This window comes from Arachis hypogaea, chromosome 8 (genome assembly GCF_003086295.3).
Source record: "Arachis hypogaea cultivar Tifrunner chromosome 8, arahy.Tifrunner.gnm2.J5K5, whole genome shotgun sequence".
NCBI lineage: Eukaryota > Viridiplantae > Streptophyta > Magnoliopsida > Fabales > Fabaceae > Arachis > Arachis hypogaea.
This window is the reverse complement of record NC_092043.1, coordinates 17,672,042-17,692,415: the sequence shown is the minus strand read 5'-3', so window position 1 is coordinate 17,692,415 and position 20,374 is coordinate 17,672,042. Positions and strand designations below refer to the sequence as shown.

Here is a 20,374-nt window from a genome sequence, read left to right as displayed (position 1 = left end):
TTTAATAATATTAATTGACATTATTTAGACATTGTTCAAAATTCTTGTTGTTTAACTATAATTTTAAGATATCTATATGTAATAAGTATCCGTTTACCTAAATAACATTTATATGGTAATAAAGTAGATAACCGCTAATATTATACGTCCATACTAAACCGAAGTATTATATGTCAATAATAATCCTAATATGCATAACAATCCTAAACCCTAGCTATGTCAACGAATCGTTCCACCTCGTAGTCGGCGCGACAACGAATGCACCGAATATGGTTGGCGCCTCCGACACCGTGGATGGAGCCCCGCTCTGCCGCCCTTCGGCGGTAGTCATAGAGAAGACCCATGTGGCCTCGGGTCAAGCATCTGGTCGAGTCACATACTGTATGTTCTTCTCCCTTATCCGGAATTTGGACTTCATCTGGCCAAGAAATTGTGAGGACTGCGAAGCAACTCGAGTAACATGCCGGGAGTAAGTTACCCGCTTCGAGCGTGCGAAATAGTTCCAAACCTTCTTTTTTGGCGTCTCTGTCGTCCCTTTGGAGGAGCAACTCCATTGAAAGTGCGTACTTGGCGGCGTCCAGCCCATTCCTTGCTACATTTTGCAGCATTTCCCATCCGACGGCGTGGTTACGTCTTATGTAGAGCTCCCGCAGTGCCTCCCGAAACAGAAGTTCCGGGTGACCAATCTCAATGCACCTCTCGAAAAATCTTCGCCCAATAGGGTCCCGTATCCACACCCAATTCATGTCATGCAGAGGTGGTATGACAACCATCCTGAGCACAGTATCGTCGTCGCCTACATCGCGCGCAACGCAACATGTCATACGGAACCTGCACAGGTCCTCAATCGATGTCGTCGCGACTTTAATGGCTATGACGACACAAACGTCGCGGGGTAGTTCGGAGGCGTTACAGAAACGCTCCATTAAAACTTTCGCTTGGACTGGGGCCTCCTAGTGTATATACTTCACAGGATGTTATCCAGTGACCAGTGGTTTTGAGAGTAGGAATGCTAGTATATTTATGGATAAGGGTCGCCCTTTGGAATCCAATTCCCTCGGACTTAACCGAGGCATCATTTCGTTGGCGAAAATCCATTTAAGTTTTCCAAAAAAATAAAAAGGAAAAAGGATTCTACGAACTTGCATTGTAAATAGAAATAACATTGTTAATTGAGGACATTTATTAGATTTGTCGTTACGCGCTGCTGCGTATTTAGTCGATGGCTAGGAGCGTTAAAATTAAATCTAAGTAAAATATATGCTAACTAATCATCATCGCATTCATATGTATAAATATAAATAAAGAAAATCATTCCTGAAAATTGCAATAGGCGTACATGCACGAAAGAGGAAACATGAAACGAACGGCCGTAAACACAGAAAGTCTTAATTTGCGAGTAACATAAACTTGAATCGCCACACGTGGTCGCAGTGTACCCTAATATAAAACTAAAGAAGAAAGCAACGTAATACTACCTCTGGCATGGGGGCATAAGCGTCACAGCTGGTTGAACCATGTAGCCAATGCAGTACCAGCCGGTCGACTTAGGTGTTCTTCTTTGTGGCCATCCTCCATAACTCTGCCTTGCCCAATACACGGTCTCGGAGTTTGTTGAATGGTGTGCTGGTCAGGTTCACCGCAGTTGTTGCCCTGATCTCGTTCTCCCGTAACTGCGAAATGGTTAACGATTGGGTTTATTGTGCCCCTATAATTTAATAGCCATAATCTACCATTTTTATTTGAGCGTACTTACAATCCCGTCCATGATCAGGTTGAATTTGTCCCCCATGTTGAGCCACCCAATGACCCATATCCCTGAGTTCATGCTGACTGTTGATCCGACGAATAGACAGTAACCGTCAGTACGTATTATGGATAACCTGTGAAGATCATCACTGTGATACATGCATGTTTTATTTGCTGATAACGTACCTCTGCCCACAATTAGGTATCCCTATGGGGCTCCTTATCGGGAAATCTCCGAAGTTGCTTGGTAATGGCATAAAGTGCTTCTCGTAAATTGCTTGTGTCACGTTGTACAACACCCTTGCCTGCACGGACCGCGGAATATAAATCAGAACGCTTTTATGCACGCCGTGTTGCATGCTATGCCAGTATGCCAAATTGATAGTAAAGACTACAATCAAAGCTGTAGTTAACCGTTTTCCGAATCCGGTCTTCCCGGTGAGGCGTCTCGAATTGGTTCAGCGATGAATCAAGGTTGTAAATTGCCTTGTCTTTCAGAGACACGAGCATCAAAAACCAGTGGCCCAACGCGTCCTGCATGGGGACATAAATCTGCACAAGATAAACACGTATAGTTAATCCACTGAAGACACTTGTTCTTGGTTTAGATTTCGATGAACCAAAAGTTGTCCTTTAACAGACAAGTTCAAGGAATCTGGATGGCCGCATCCAGTTCTCCATGTAACGGTTGAGCATTAACTCTGTTGTCTCCCCGTTCAATATATCATCCTGCAGAGACAACGCTGACGAATTAAATAAGTTATGTTCTATAAATGTCAGTGCGTCGACGACTGTCAACGACCGTTAACGGCGCAATAATTCATATCGAGTACCAACGCCAGATCAGGACAAACTTACCGACACAGACGGTGGTAAGCACCAGTACGCGGGCGACGTAGCAAATATCTCAGCACCGGTCATAGTCATGGCAACCAGATGGATGATCTGGTAACGAAGAATAGCCAAAAATATAAAATAAACAAAAAATCCCGATGATGTCTCGCAACACCATATATGTGTTTTTCCTACTCAAAACAAGCATAAACAGGTGCCATACCTTGTCATCAACATCATTTCCCGGTAGTAAGCTGTGTAAATCAACCCTGTCCGCGGACTTGACTCCAATACGGACAAGTTCCTCGCTATAGTCAGAGGAAAGTGTTAACGAATTAAAATAACCGCGATAAGCAGGTTTAAAGAAAACAAAGCTCGAGTTTTACCATGGATCAAGGTTTCCGTCGAAGACGTACGCGAATAAGGCCGACTGTGGGTTGTTAAAGTCCATGGCAGGAGTGATCTTGGACCTCATCTACGACACATGTTTGTCAAAGATCAGTCGGTTAGCGCAGTTTTCGACAAACAAACTTACCAATTAGTTACCTTCTTGCTCGTTGAATGGGCAGACTTTTCCCTGCTGGAACCAGATCACATAGAACTGTCAGTTCCATCACCGGAACGTCGCTGTTTGGTGTTCCTTGTTGCCGATGGTGGTGTGCGAAATAGCTTTCTCATGATGCTGTCGGTTCCTGCAAGGGGTGGAGTACTATTCTCAGGCGCATCTGGGACAATCGGCGTTCCACTAGCGATGCCAGATGCAACTTTCATGGACTGCGGGGTTGACTGTTCATCTGTCTCCCCGTCGGAATCCAACAACACGATGGTTTTCTCGGAGATTGCCGCAGCTGCGTTGTCGGTCTCCTTCTCGAGATCCCTCTGTCGGAGAAAAAGCTAAACCGGTTTAGTATCAGGAACACCTACATGACACGTTACATACATGGCCAAGGAGTAAAACCTAACCAGAACCTTTTCCACGAAGCCCCTCATCAAGTCCTTGACAATGAGACCGATCTTCGGAAACGACCAGTACTCTTCCGACTGGATCTGGTCACCTTTGACCGCATTAACATCATCTGGCTGTGGAGCTTCGGCTGAGGTTTCGAAGTCAGCTTTGGGTCCACCCGGGAGCTACATATTAGAAACAAGACCAAAATCAAATCAGTTATTTGTTTAAGGAATGTGTGAAGTACACCTGAGCAGAAGATTTACCTCAGACGCTTGCCGGGGCTGCGACTACTCAACTGTATCTGCGTCGTGGACCTGTTCGCATACGTCCCTGCATGTACCCCGTACGTGGCTGTTAATGCGAATATTCGTCTACCATGCATATGCAACGTACTGCGTTTTGTTATATTCTAAAAGTCATAAATGAAACTTGTCTAACCTGTTGTGTGTGTCACCGTCGGAGCGTGCTTCACCGTCGCCCATTGTTTTTCCTTTTTTTTGTGTTTCGAATATTGATGGTTTAGCACGGTAGGTGGGTTTATTTTAATTGCAAAGGAACTTGCAAATGCCCACGGCTTTGTCCTCCGTTTACCGAATGTGATGCGTCTATGTTAACGGTACTCGGGTGTTGTGGATGAAGTCACGGCTATCTGTTGTCATCGTCAAACTCGCGACAAATCTTTCACTCGTATGGACGTTGTTATTTGGGCTCGTTTTATGGTGTGTTCCGTATCCAAAAGTGAAAGTTCTGAGTGACACTATACTATAAAACTTCCTTTTGCAATCACTTATGCTGTGACCACTGCGGTCAAATCAATCCAAAACTATCGAGTGGCCTCCACTCAGGCGCTAAGTCACACCATGCCTTCCCCACCCCCTCCCCATCATTATTTTAATTCATTATATCGTAGAGGCATGGGACTGCGCGCTATATATGCGATGGGCGTAATGCTGAATTTCCTACACAAGTAAACCGTCAAAAGGCATTCGTTAGGAGATGGGACAAAGCCAAAATGGCTAATACATTCGCTTCCTTCCGGTTCCCTTCCCAGCGTACGTATTAACCTTTTGTCCAAAGTTGTACCATTCATGTTTAAAGCATAAATATCTATAGAAAGCGTATTGTCACATACCCCGAATTGACATATACACCTGCTCGTCTGCAGCTACCAATGCTCTAGGTCAGCGCGTCATAAAGTTTCGCCTCGGGCGCATCACGACGAAATTAGTGGCGGAGGTTGCTTTCCCCAAGTGTTGCGCGGATTAGTAGCATCTAGTTCCCTCCCGGTTATGACCACCATTGCCCACGAATCTGGTTACGTTATTTTTTAAGCATAAAGCACAGGGTTTAGTTTTAGGTGGACTTTCCAGTAAAGTCATGGAAAACGACCGTTGGATATAATTTCAGATTGAAGATTTGATGGATATGTGTCCTTTTTAGTAGACCAAAAATTAAAGTCGGTGCAACATAAACCCTAAACCTTAAATCCTAAACCCTAAACCCTAAACCATAAACCCTCAACCCTAAACCCTAAACCCTCAACCCTAAACCCTAAAGCCTACACCCTAAATCCTAAACCATAAACCATAAACCATAAACAATAAACCCTTAACCCTAAACCCTAAACCCTTAACCCTAAATCCTAAACCCTAAACCCTAAACCCTAAACCCTTAATACCCTTAAACCCTAAACCCTAAGCAATAAACCATAAACCATAAACCCTAAAACCTAAACCCTAAACCATAAACCCTAAACCCTGAACCCTAAACCCTAAACCCTAAATCCTAAACCCTAAACCCTAAACCTTAAACCCTATACCATAAACCATTTAAACTAAACCATAAACCATAAACCATAAACCCTAAACCTTGAACCCTAAACCATAAACCCTCAACCATAAACCCTAAACCCTAAACCCTAAACCCTAAAGACTACACCCTAAACCCTAAACCCTAAACCATAGACCCTAAACCCTATACCATAAACCCTAAACCCTAAACCATAAACCATAAACCATAAACCCTGAGCCCTAAATCCTAAACCCTAAACCGTTAATACTAAACCTTAAACCCTAAACCCTAAACCCTAAGCACTAAACCATAAACCATAAACCCTAAAACCTAAATCCTAAACCCTAAACCCTAAACCCTAAACCCTGAACCCTAAACCCTAACCCATAAACCATATAAACTAAACCATAAACCATAAACCATAAACCATAAACCCTAAACCCTGAACCCTAAACCCTAACCCATAAATCATAAACCCCAAATCCTAAACCCTAAACCCTAAAGAATACACCCTACACCCTAAACCCTAAACCCTAAACCCTAAACCCTAAACCTTAAACCATAAACCCTAAACCCAAAACCCTAAACCCTATACCATAAACCATATAAACTAAACCATAAACCATAAACCCTAAACCCTGAACCCTAAATCCTAAACCCTAAACCATGAACCCTAAACCCTAAACCCTAAACCCTAAACCCTAAACCATAAACTATAAACCATAAATCCTAAACCCTAAACCCTAAGCACTAAACCCTAAACCATAAACCCTAAACCCTAAACCCTAAACCATAAGCCCTAAACCCTGAACCCTAAACCCTACCACAAACCATAAACCATAAACCCTAAAGAATACACCCTAAACCCTAAACCATAAACCATATAAAATAAACCATAAACCCTAAACCCTAAACCCTAAACCCTCAATACTAAACCCTAAACCCTAAACCCTAAATCCTAAGCACTAAACCATAAACCCTAAATCCTAAACCCTAAACCCTGAACCCTAAACCCTAAACCCTAACCCATAAACCATAAACCCTAAACCCTAAACCCTAAACCCTAAACCATAAACCCTAAACCCTAAACCCTAAACCCTAAAACCTCAACCCTACCACAAACCCTAACCCATAAATCCTAAAGCCTACACCCTAAACCCTAAACCATAAACCCTAAACCCTAAACCCTAAACCCTAAACCATAAACCATAAACCCTAAACCCTAAACCATATACCCTAAACCATAAATCGTAAACCCTAAACCCTAACCCCTAAATCCTAACCCCGTAACCCAAAACCCTAAACCCTAATCCATAAACCCTAAACCCTAAACCATAATCCCTAAACCATAAACCTTATACCATAAATCACAAACCCTAAACCCTAAACCCTTAAACTTAAACCATAAACCATAAATCACAAACCCTAAACCCTAAACGATAGAGTTTATGTACGGTAAACCCTACACACCAAACCCTTAACCCTAAACCTTAAAGCACAAACCATAAAGGTCTGACCGTTCATCACCCTTTTCATTCAAGGTCTGCTAGAAGCACTGGCCTTCCACCATCATTCTCACTCAATATTCCAAGTCACACCATTACTACGTAATGAAACATCTGATGGAAGTATTGGTCCTCTACCACATTTTCAGACAATATTACATCTGAAAAACTTACTGCATATATTCCTTCTAAGTATTTTTTTATCATTTTATCACTATTTTTGCTGCATATATATTCATTATTTCGTTCATCAGATAAGCCGTTAACATTATCCAAATCATACAGCCCCACCCATCAATTCCCAACTCCTCCTCTTGTAATGCATCAAACCAAGGTGAGCCGAAGGGGCGACAGTAATGGGATAACACAGCGTGTAGGAGGACGACGAGCAAACATATGGTTGATAGTCGGGCCTCATCTGGAGCGGGTGCGGGAACTTTATTGGATTCGGGCGGAGCACTGCTATTGAGTTAGTTCGGGGCGATCTGCTGACCCGGAACCGCGGAAAAAAAAATTAAAAAAGCTTTCCTTGGTATTGTGGCAGGACTCTTCCGTTTCATCTTCTTTGAATTTAGAATAAATCGAATTTATTGTCACCTAATATCACGATATTTCTTGAAAAACGATGTTTAATATTTTATTTTATTAAAGGGGAATTGACGTCTCTTGATGTGATGTGAGTGACTGCTCCAGACGGCCCGCGGAGCAAGATAGTCAGAATAACCATCATGCCCAACGCAACGCGCTCAACAACTATATAATACAGCAAATGTGGAAACTGTATAATATACGCTTCCATCTACTCGATTGCCATTGTTGTGGCTAGTCTAACACACGGCATTGGAAAAAAAATAAATAGGAAAAGAAAAGCAACTTGAGTATGGAAAATCAATTTCCGGATTCGTTGGCTGATATGGGGGAGCAGATCCTTCCAGACGATCTCTTGATGGAGATTTTCACTCGAACTGACCTGAAGACGGCGGCGAGATGCAGAACCGCAAGCACAACCTGGCGTGTCCGACTGTCTTCCGAGAGATTTAGGAAAGACAACACGCTCACAAACATTGGAAAATACCGTAATGTCTTGCTCCAGATTGGTGACCCGGAGAGGTACGGTTCAACCCAGGCTTTTTGCATCGTGGACTGTGTAGGCGGAGGAAGAGTAGCTGCGCCAATGCCAGAACAACTGGGTCCACGCGGATGGTGGAATGTTATCGGCTCCGATTGCGGTGTGATCTGCGTCCAGTATAGCACGAATGGTTCTGATTTGAGGCTCCTGTTATGGAACCCGCTGCTGCGAATCGCTCGTCAACTCGACGATCCGGCCGACAAACTACTTAAACAAGCCGTCATCGGATACGCCTTTGGATACCGGGCGGAAACTGACAATTACTGCGTCGTCCATATGTCAAAGAGGCACGTCCTAGACAGGTTTTTGCAATGCAATGTTTTCAATTCGGCAGAAGGAAGTTGGAAACACGCGTACATAAACGATCAGCGTCTCACTCACCTTGATGAGGGCTCAGCTTTTCACCTTGGTAAGGCCGTGTGGGTAAACTGGGGTGGACGTGGTTTGACGATTGCAACGCATGTGGTAGTGTTGGATGCAGACACATTTATTCCGTAGCTTAATTTAGCGCGTGCAGGCACTGCGTGTGCTCGACGGCATCCCACACCTGGTCGGCTATGAACGATCCCCGCACCGAGGACTATCGACCATATGGTGCAAGATTGACTTGGAATCCATGTGCGTCGTCCCGTTCATCAAGCAACGAGTTGGCGGTCAGTACGGCGTTCCATGGAATCTGGTGATGATCATGGATGATTGTATGATCACAGTGCGCGAAAACAATCACAAACGGGCAAGAGGTGCTAACGGTGGTTTTCTGACGGAGATTTCGTTGGTTCAGATTAATTTACTTAACCGACACAGAGTCACCGCATTCAATGGTGAGTGGCCGAGTGACATGAACCTTCAGCGCGTTATAACTGTGGGAGTGGGTTGTCTAGTTCCCTAATAGAGCAGCCGCTACTGTGATTCAATCACATAAGCGGTAGGCACTCATTGCGTAAATCCGTCGCGAAGACATATGGACCAGTTGTATCGTTGTTTGTATTCCGGGCATGCTTAAAATATGCTTTTCAAATGGATTGATGTGTTTCATGTTTTATTATACTTGGTAGAATGAATATGCGAAATGAAAATTATCTTATTAGATTGAAAAGATATGTACCAGTGCAATCAAATCCACGCAACAATTAGGGCTAATCAAATCCATTGAACTAGTTATGTTTTCCAGTCGTGAACACCAAAAAAAAATAAATTACAGATAAAAATTCTCATCAAGCGATCTTCACCGGTAAAAAAACCAACAAAATGATCGCGGATATCAACACGGTGATCAGAACACCTCGCCTCCTCGTCGTCGCGACACTCGCAAGCATGTTGTCTTCCATGGCCGTAGATGCTGAAATGGCGGCCTCCAGATTTGCCCTTGTTTCATACAAACTATGTTGCAAAGAACGCAGCTCGTCTAGGAGTTCCTGTCTTGTCTTCTTCAACTCCATGTTCTCGCTTCTAATGCCCTCGTTCGTTTCTAGCAACCTGCGAATGACGTCGGAGTAACGAGGTGGGGGCTCTGGATCGTACCACTGAAAGAACGAGCATTTCCTGCTGGTTCTGTACCCAGAACATCCATAAAACCTTCTGCCCGGATAGTCACATTTCCAAGCGGATCTGATTGGCGACCTGACGCCACAGTGACATCGAGGCGTCGGTGCATCGACGGAGGACGAGCTTATGGAAGAGGATCCCTGCATTGTGTGTTCAATAGTTCACGAGGGGAGTAAAACACTGGCTTTTGAAATAGTCGTGCGCAACGAGATTTCATATTCACCTCTCTGCTAATGGCATCATGTGCTCGCATCCCAACGGCCTTCTTGTTGACTGACACCGGTGACGCCAACTTGGCACGGAACGGTCGATTATAGCCCCCAACCGCGGGCCGGATGCATCTTACACCATGTAGTTGTTAGCTGACAATCCAAACCATCAACATTAAATATGTGACCCGTTTTCTCTGCATGTTATAATCTTTCTATATGAAAAATTTCGAAAAAACTAATTCATATGTAATTATCTTACTATCAAGTAATCTCTTGTTATTCCTTGTTGTTAAAGGATATTGATTAATAGGTTGTTTTATATGTTTCTGTATTTAAGGGGCATTTACGTTTTTTGATATGACGTGATTGACGTACCCATCATGATGCACAACTGCGCGTCTGAGCGCTACACTGTAGCAAAACTAAAGAAGTGTATAGCAAGACTGACCTCATGCCCCCTCATGCTATGGCAGGTCACCTTTTGCTATCTTAGGAAGCACTTTGCAAAGGCTTGAATATTGGACGGCACCCGTGGTTGCCTAACCGGTGCAATTCTAAACGCATGTGATGCATCCTGCCTGGATGGAGCTGACCGTCTTCAGACTCCAAGAAAGGTGTTTGCAGACCCAACTTTTTGACCGGCCAACAGCTACCCTAGTCAAATATCTTCACAAATCAAACCATCTCAAAACACAACCATATCCACGCACAACCAACGCGGACCAACTCATCGGACGCCGACGACCGATACTGCAACCAACAATGGCAGAGAATGGGACACCCGCTGCATCCAACAACGTCAACCACGAGACGGCCCAGGTACGGTTGCGATCCATCAATCGTTTTTTGTTTATTTATTTATTTATTTATTTTTGGTAGTTATGATTATTCTACTCCCGATTCTTCTGAGTTAGTAGTATACCCAAACGAACTAACAAGCACCCAATGCTAGGAGGACCAGATAACACCGGGCCCCAACGACACCACTCCAAACGACGCGTTGCTGGAAATAATGAGAAAGGTGCTCGAGAACACAAAGGTTGGTAACACTCGTCTCACTTTCCGCTCTAACTGAATCGGTAAATCCAACTATCTGACAGATCTGTTACGATTTTCAATTGAAGAGCGCGCAACGCCGAATGGACAGGGTCGAAGCGGAATTGGTGACGATTCGGTTGTTGGTGGGAGGTCTCAGAGAGCCTGTCACCCAGAGGCTAAAGGAACATGCGGATAAAGTCAACGCAACGTCCGATGGAAACCGGATCGAGAAGCAGAGACAACCTGTCGCCGAAAGGGTACACATGCACAACACGATGTCACGCACCTCCATTCCCAACCGTAGACAGTTGATGTTTCCAGGAACGATGAAGAAGAGACATCATCAGTCGTCGATAATAAGCAGCGGCGGAGACGTCGAAATGTCTGTTTACGATGAAGACGACGATCCGAAACGGGCCATGTACCCAAAGATATGCAGGTCAAATTCGCACGTAGACGAAAATAACCCGAAGGGTGGCATGGCTACAAACTTCTTCAATCGATTCAAGGAAAAGGTATACGGGGGTAACCGAGGGACTATATCCTCCGAATAGACCAACAATGCAGACAACCCGACAGGACGCAATGGACTGCAGCCAACGCAAAACAGAAAAGGCATTTTTCCCTTTAACACAATGACGTCATCCGACGAGAGCTCATCGAAGCCTGAAAGCAGCCACGGACGGACAGCCGACACCTACAAGCATATTCCGCGACGACCCCTCTCAAACCTGACCAAGAAGGGAACAAACACCACCAACGCATGGCCCATCTCTCAGCACGCGATGGACATCTGTAGCTACGTCTTCGACCATGATTCTGACCCAACGTGAGTATTGTATCGGAACATCAACGTCTGAATATGCCGTGCGGCATCATTAGTGCCGGAAGGCAGTTAAATTTGCCCTCAGGGTGTAACATCTTCCATTTGTTGACCGTAGGGAGATCGTTGTACGCATCGGGTCGCAACATGCAACTCGTTCTGACGTGGGATGCCTGTTAGACGGACGGCAACCAACCCCAAAGGCACGTAGCAATCGATCGTACCCTCTTCGAATAAATGGATTTATTTCCGTTGACCCGGGTTTATTACTTCCATGTGAAGTCTGATTTTTTATTTTTCGTCGGATTTGACTTGTAGATAATGGAGATGATCACAATCATGGTTGCATCGGAGGGAGAAACCGATGGAGATCACCCTCGATCCGTGTGGTGCTTGCACCCGAATTTTGCAGTACGGCCAAAACAAACTTTCGTAGTTTATTTTAATGCATAACTATGATTTAACCTTCTCTGTTATAACACGAACCTTGTACCGTTGACATATGACGGTGACTTGTTTCAACCTCTGAATACTCCCTGAGTAACCAGTCCGATGTAATGGAGGGCGTCCACCCTGAAATTTTGGCACAGCGATACGGGGAAGAACACATGCACCCGACGGAAGACCTGCGCATTGTAAGCTACCGACCAATAAGATTCTTGTACGCAAGTTCTGGTCATGGTCAGACTGAATTTTGAGTTTCTTTTGGTTTTCGGCTTTTTCTATCGATCGCAGGTCTATATGCAAGCACTAGAAGAAGACTATGACAAGCACTGGTTCTTGGCCGTGGTTGACCTGTCGGACAAGCAAGTCTATCAATTTGACACGAATGCGACTAAAGAATCAAAGGCAAGAAGGAGACGTGTCATACAATGCATGGTAGGCAACGAACATAAGTAAGATCATCGTCCTATCCGAATACGCTAATCTGTTTTATGTTTTTAAATATGTGCCAGCTGACTGCGCTGGATGAAATTGTTGCAACTGACGGGTATAAAAACTTACGCTCTAAGGCCGCTCCTGATTTTGCCAGTATGGAAATCATGTCCGCACCGGGAGTGCCCAAAAACAGCAGCAGTACAGACTCTGGCATTTGGGTCATGCAGTGGATGGCAATGGGACGCAGGTTCACGTACGCGGTGTTGCCAATTGTAAGTTAACGCATGCATACAGGTAAAATGCAATTGCACTGTGTGTCTCTAATAAACGCCGTATTGACCATTGTAGCTGGACGAAGAGAAGATCAGGATAAAAATGGCAATTGCACTGCTAACGGGAAGATGCAACGAGGAAAGTGGTGCATTGCTTGCTAAGTCGGCCGCCAAGACGGGAAAGCGTGACTAAGATACGTCTGAAGTGGCGGAATACAACTTTTTTTTTTGGGTTTACTCATGCACTGCAATTTTTTTGGTTGTTGGATCATTGATAACGGTTATGTTATGTGACATTGTTGGGCATTCTGCAATTGACGGATAGTCTTCGTGGACTGATTATATCATGGGTCATTCTTCTTATTACTTTTATTGTATATTTATGTTGGGCCCCTTTATGTTATTTGATGTTGGGTCGTTGGACGAGTACGGGTTCTGGGTTTTGAGTCGGCTCGGTTTCTCTGGACCAACGCCAACACAAAAGAAAATGTTATCTTCCAGCATGTGCAAACGATTTTAAAAAAAAGTTATTTTTAGGGAAAAAAATTAAAAACGGTAAATATACAAAAGAAAAAAAATATCGTGATTACCTGCGTCGTTCGAATACATCAATCCATCCATCCATCCATCACCAAGTCCAGGCTGACAATACGAAGTCATTACTCACTGACCCACGCAATGGAATGAATGATAACACTAGATTAGGGCTAAATTTAAATCCTGTGCTCATTCGGTGGTTATCGATTTTTTTTTGAAATCAGGTAATTGCCATTGGTAAGTGCAACTATATTAATGCCCCATTAATGTCCACTCTAATCAGGTTTAAGGGTTATTTATTAAAAAAATAACTTTAAACGGTGGGAGTTGTTTCGCCTGTTTAACGCGCGTAGGTTTGTACGTTACCCAAAAAATAAAAATCGCATACTTTTCGAAGAAGGGAAGCCATTGTTGGATACTCAAAAGCTTCCGGCAGTAAAGAACCCAAAACCATCAAAGAAATCGCAGACGAGGTTTCACCATGCCGCCGCTCGCTGATTGTCGCTTCTTCAGATTCATAATCCCCAACATGGAGAATCAAATTGTAAGTTTTCACTTTTTCTGTTCTACTCACATAACCCCAAGGCCCGCATGCAAGCCCACATCAATATCGATTTTTTGCTCATGCAGAGATTGCCAGTGCCCTTCTCCAACGGTGTACGGGATAACATGAGCAACCCCGTCGAGGTAATCACAACAAACGGTCAGTCGTGGAGCATCTCGTGGGTTGTGGAGGAGGAGCATCCGCATCAAATCGTATTTACCGGAGGCTGGCGAGCCTTTTACGAACACTACCACCTTCGAATCGGTGACTCAATGCTGCTATCGTATCACCAACCGAAGTTTTTCTATGTGGCCATCCACGACACAAGATACTGCGAGATCAACTACGGAAGGTAACAATATCATTCTAGCGGGTTATTGGTATGCAATCGGCTAACTCGTTTGTTTTATGCTGTTTTACGTTCCACCAGAAACTTGAGAAACAGAAGTCTTCCGGTAATACCCGCACATGGCAACTATACAGTCCAGTTCTTCGCGATAATCCCGGTTAACGACCCTGATACACTGGTATAGAACCCAATTTCAATTCCTTTACCACCTGCAATCATCAATCCATCCATCTGTGGCACATTGTAACCCTTTTTTTTCCACCATCCACTACAGAAGCTCCCGCTGCGATTCTCCCGGGAATATGGCCGGTCCCTACCGCGACCACTGACCCTAACCACGCCTACAGGACATCGTCATCGCGTGGGCTGGAATATGCAACCTAATGGGAGGATCGTGCTTCATGGAGGATGGGACGATGTCCGGGCACGCTATGGCCTAAGGGATGAGTGGCTTGTGCTGTTCCGTTATCACACCGTTCAGAGCACAATGTACGTCATGTTCTTCAACGGTCATACTATGGAAATCAACTACTTGGACCATGCGGGCCCGAGGACGGACTGCACTTGTATAACCAATCCGTCGGCCCCCAGGTCAAGGCACATAGCCGATGGGTTCAGATCGACCAATCCGTTCTTTGTAAGTCCAATAATGCACCGCCTGGCAAACCGTTTTCTTGTAAGTGTGCCGACAATTGTTTTTAAGGGAAACTATTTCCTATCCTATTTTTCTAGTCAACTATTTTATTGATCTAACCCAAAGAAATGTCTTCACTTCCAGCCGAATGTCCCCCCTCTGCCGGGAGTATGCAAGGATAGCCCAATTACGATTACCAACGAGAGGGGCGCGTGGACCGTTCGGTATACGCACTATGTCGGGAGGACGAACGGATGCTTTGGAATTGGCTGGTCTGCCTTAGCAACTGCATGCCAACTAAGACACGGCCATGTTTGTGTCTTCGAACGGCTGGCGCCGCAAGAATACCGGCTGCATATATATTGAGAACTCCGGTCTCCTAAACCCCAAGCCACCGTCCCCAATCCCATCCAAGTAACTCGGTCAAGTACGGTGGTGCAACCTGCAGGTCCATACATCTGTATCTTTAATCTATATGTTATTAGGGCCCAGGAATACAATTCTACCTTCCCGTCATTAGCTTATGTTTTGGATGATAAACACGATAATCATTTCTGTTGTTAACGTGCACGTAGCATTGCAAATGGACTGATCTGCCAATATTAAAAATGTATGTCAATTTGTGCCTCTGAAGTTTGAATGTTATTTTAAGCTGTGAAGCTTGAATGTAATCCGATTCACTTCACCTGCATTTTGTATCTTTGCATTTTTAATTTTGAAACTTCACACTGAGTTGTTAATACCCTCAAAATGCTAATCAGTAGTGGTTGTTTATTGATTCGAAGTTGTTGCCGTGCTTCATTTAGTGCATTTTACTCCTCACTTCAGGTGTTTTAAGCGTGTGTTTTAAATTACATCCAGAAGCAATGATCCCTTACAAAGAACTTCAAGATCGCGATTGAACCACATGTATTTTCCAACGAGATTTTTTATGAGACGTGCATCTGAATATCCACTGAACGTTACTACCAACTACATACAAAATATCCACTTACCATACATACAAAATATCCACTGAACACAGAATGGCTGTAAAAATGCCCCTAACTACCATGTCCGGTTCAACAAAAGGGTGGACAACGACCGAATAATAATACATCAGGTTTGACAGTCGATTTGCAGCTATTCGCATGACACCACTTAAACCCTACACATCCTGAATCCTGGTTAAAAACGGTGATATCTATAGAACATTCACATACCAAGAAAAGCCAACATGCCAAAAACTTGTTTTAACGTGGACGACATGTAGACGGTTCTGTACCTATTTGAAATGCAGACAACATTCGGTGTGCGGCTACAACCTACCGGAGAACGTGAAAGGGTTCGACCAACCTGCCGTTGCAACACACGGTGGTGACGACTGTAGGCCCCCTTTGCTCAATCGGCGAGAGACATGACTGGCCCGGACGTCTTGGTCCCAGCGAAGTTGCTGTTAGCAAACCCAGCCTGCGTGTCACTATCGGAGCATTGGAACGAAGGAATCTCTGCGGTCGCATACAGATCGCCGGATAGGTTATCATAGACCTGACACCAATGTAAAAAACAAATGATTAGATCCATTTAACAGAGCAGAAAACTTAACTACATCGTCTATAGAGCGACCAACCCACCATGTCAGTGTCCATCGAATCTATGTCTTCTGCAACTGAGCTGGATGGTTCCATTGTGCGACGCTCCGAACACGTCGTCCTGTTGTGTCCCACCTCCCAGCACAAACGACATCGCTGGGTCTTCTTTCCACCATGAGCACTGTTACCCTTTGTATTGCGCCTGGGTGGATTTCGCGCCGGGGGTCTGCCACCCTCAATAGGTGGCCCCTCGTGTGGAAAACTGGTGTTCCCTGCATCTTCGTTCTCGAAGTGCTTCAGCATCAGCACGGCTATGTCTCTTGCAAACTGGAACTTTTTGGTGCTGTGACATGCAATCTTGCACACTTTCCGGTACCAATCCATCAGGCACCAGTGTTGCGTCAGTTGTACAGAATCCCAAATCACGCCCATCGACTCCACCGCAACAAGTTTTGCATCCTTGGTCCATCTCGGTAATATCAGAGACCTCGGGATCTCATGAACATTGTTAAGAACAAGCACCGCAATTATATGTTCGTAGGGGACCCCGAAACATTCCATTCTCATGCACGTGCATCGGACCTCCCTCGTATCAGACGTTGCAACAACACGCCACTCCTTCCCCGGAGTGCCGTATCGAGAGACGGTGTGAATAAAATAGGAACCGTTGTCTTCAGAGTCAACCACCCTCATTGCACAGGCCCTGTCAAGAATAGGAACAAACAAATAGAATATCGCACGAGTGTAGTTGTCGGCTGCACTCCGCTCCAGCTGTTTCAGGTTGGTGGTCATAACAGGGTCACCCTTTGTGCACTCGAAATCAGCCTCCACCTCCTTTGCGCGGACGAACATCAAGCATCGATGGAAATGACGTAAAAACTCAGTGTAGCTGTATCGAGACTTAACATACCGTGATATCACAGCGTGCAAGCCCTCGCACCTTGATGTTGTTCGAAATCCGGCAAAGAACTTTCCCCGTATGTGTGCTGTGGCCCAACTGTGCCTTCTCTCGTACATGTCCTGTACCCATCTTTTATCGGCCACTCCAAATTTCTCAATCATCTCAAACCACTTTCTCTGAAATGTTCGAAACTCGTAGTCGCCGAGCATGCAATCCCTAAACATCCTGGTGAATTTGGGCTTTCCAATGTTGCTCGTGGCATTTCGGAGTAGATGCCAAGCGTAGAGTCGATGGTGAGCCTCCGGAAAAACTTGCTCGATCGCAGACTTCATTTGCCTGTCACCGTCAGTTATTATGGACACGGGAGCCTTCCCTTTCATTGAAGTTTGCAACTGCTGAAGCAGCCAGACATAGGTCTCTTCTTTCTCGTCTGCCACCAGTGCAGCGGCAAAGACAACCGTTTGGTTGTGGTGATTCACACCGGAGAATACTACGAGAGGTGAAAGGTAAACGTTTTTCTTGTATATTGCATCAAACGCAACCACGTCTCCAAACACCTGGTAATCAATTTGGCTGGTGCCGTCACACCAAAACAAGTGTTGCAACACGCCCTCACCGTCAACGACTTCCTTGTAGTACAGTGCTGGATCATTTGCCTTGCACTCTCGGAGATACCTCAAGCACGATTCCGCATCTAGGCCACCCTCCCTTCGTTGCTTCACATTTACATTGTGCATGTCCCTTGTTGTGTACGGGACATTATGATACCCGCCGACCAGGCTCGCCATAAAACCGTGGATTCGGGAGACGCCAATGCCCCCTTTGCGCATGTCGTTCATCTGCTCGATGTCCGCTTCGCTCATCCTCCGATGGCCTGGGAGCATGGAAGAAAATCGCAACTCAAGAACGTGGTGGTTATGCGCGTCTGAAAAGAACGCAACGTGCCAACATCCTGATTCATCGTCCATGCGGAGTAACATCCTTGCAGGGCATCCACACCGTGTCTCGGCCCTCGGCCTCTTTTGCCGGTTAGGCATCGAGTAGAACTTCGGGGATCGGAACCCTTGTCGGTGGCACACGAACTCCTGCCGTATCCTTACTTCGCCGAGTTTTTCGCTTCTGGAACGTCTCGCGCCGAATCCATGGTGCTTTGCATATTGCTGATAGAACTCAAATGCAATGTCAACATCTGCGAAATTAAACCGGAGAACATCCTCCGTGCTCAAGTTCAAAAAATCAATCCAACCTATGGACTTACCGGAATCAACGGCGTAAAACTCGTCTTCCGCATAATTCTCAGACATTCCTCCGGCGCCGTCCAAAGCGTCTTCCAATTCAACCGCATCCCCATTGTCGACATCGGCCTCTGCATGACGGTCGTGTTCTGTATCGTCTTCCTGAAAGTCATTCTCGTCCGACTCCATCCCTGCAGAGCGTTCGCCCTCAACTGGATGGTCATTTTCTGTTTCATCTTCCTGTAAATCATACTCGTCCGACTCCAACCCTGCAAAGCCTTCGCCCTCAACCGATCCAACTCCATGGTTTGCTTTGCCCCCAATGGTATCTTCATCCCCAGCAACCCTGTGCCAAATAGCAACAACGCGGTAATTTAGCGAAACACGCAAAATTGGGGGATGTACTTCAAATAAAATTTCAGACCTATGACGAAGAAAAAGGGAGATATCTGTAAATCAAGTGAAGGGTGATAATACAACGGGTACCTTCTTTCCATTGATGGAGATGGCGAAGCCATCTACTGCCGAAGACAACCGACAATGCAGATCAGGTACCGTCGTCGTCAGAGGTGGTGAGGCTGATTCTGTGGGGGGAGAAGAAGTTAGATGAGTTGAGAGGTTTCAGTCGTTCTGAGTGGTGGAGATAGGAAGGGACGGTGCGATTGCGATGGAGGGGAAAGGGGACGAAGAGGCGACAAAGCGAAAGGGGATGAAGAGGCGACAGAGGGGAAGGGGAGGAAGAGGGTGCAATTGCGACGGAGGGGAGGGGAAGGAAGCGGGTGCGATTGCGACGGAGGGGAGGGGAAGGAAGCGAGTGCGATTGCGACAGAGTGAAAGGGGAGTGGAAGGGAAGGAAGAGGGCCACAGTAATAGTTGACTAATTCTAACGATTAAGTTAACTGTATCCATTTTAAAAAATAACAAAGTGACCCCTCTATTGTGCGAAATTGTGGAAAGGACCCAACAAAAACATGCATTTTTATTCCGGCCTTCCATGACTTATCGATGCGCCAAACAATAAAATTACGTTTCAGTGCGCTAAAGTGAGCCGCGTACCGAATCCGTCCCGAGTTTGAATAAAAAGTTGTAAATCAATTGCTAGAATGTTATATATATGCGCCATCTTTTTATAAGTACCGAAAGAAAATAAAAAAATGTATAAAAAGAAGGTTTCAAATATCATTCTCTTAACAATATATGAGATCGGAATATCGGATGCTAAAGTGCTAGTGAGAAGTACTTCACCTATATATATTTTTTTTGGTCGAAATTATTATCCTAACCTTTAAATATTAAATTTAAAATTCTATAAAAGATAACATTAAAATGGTAAGAGAAAGTATAGGGAACCAATGACCTAAGCATATAATGTGTATAATGAAGGTTTATAAAGTATTAGAGATATAGTTATTAGTGTTACATTGTCCTATCAGATTATGCTTTTGGGATGAGTGGTCTAGCACTACTCAAATGGTAATTAAACAATACTGAAAAAAATTGACTAATATTAACCGATTAAAAGTTGATATCATATGACCTCCAAAATATTGGTTATATTTATTGACATTTACTTTACTTTACATTTGAGTTAACACGAATAGATTCTTTTTTTCTTTTAGCTAAAAATGTTGGTCCTCTTCATTCCCCAATTCAACTAACATGATAGAAATTCGAACCTTTTTTTTATTGGGGTGAGGGAAATTAGAACGTTTAGGTTGGATCATGAAGTCTGGGTTGATTCTAGTTTGGGCTCAGAAACAAACTAGAAGGCCCAACTAAAAATACATCGCCGTTGCCGGGGATCGAACCCGGGTCACCCGCGTGACAGGCGGGAATACTTACCACTATACTACAACGACTTTGCTGTTAGTTTCAAG

The 20,374-nt window shown here is 44.7% G+C and overlaps 1 protein-coding gene and 1 non-coding gene across 2 annotated transcripts; both read right to left on the bottom strand.

Annotated features, from left to right (window-relative positions):
• Positions 1-203: 203 nt before the first annotated feature.
• LOC140174674 (uncharacterized) lies at positions 204-926 on the bottom strand. Its single transcript, XM_072200163.1, has one exon. The coding sequence runs from the start codon at positions 924-926 to the stop codon at positions 204-206; it is 723 nt and encodes a 240-aa protein (XP_072056264.1).
• A 19,358-nt stretch (positions 927-20,284) lies between these two features.
• TRNAD-GUC (transfer RNA aspartic acid (anticodon GUC)) lies at positions 20,285-20,356 on the bottom strand. Its single transcript has one exon. It is a non-coding gene; the product is annotated as a tRNA-Asp (tRNA).
• Between the last annotated feature and the right edge of the window lie 18 nt (positions 20,357-20,374).

Coding starts and splice junctions, on each gene's coding strand:
- LOC140174674 (XM_072200163.1), bottom strand. CDS start 926: ATGGAGCGTTTCTGTAACGCCTCCGAACTACCCCGCGACGTTTGTGTC.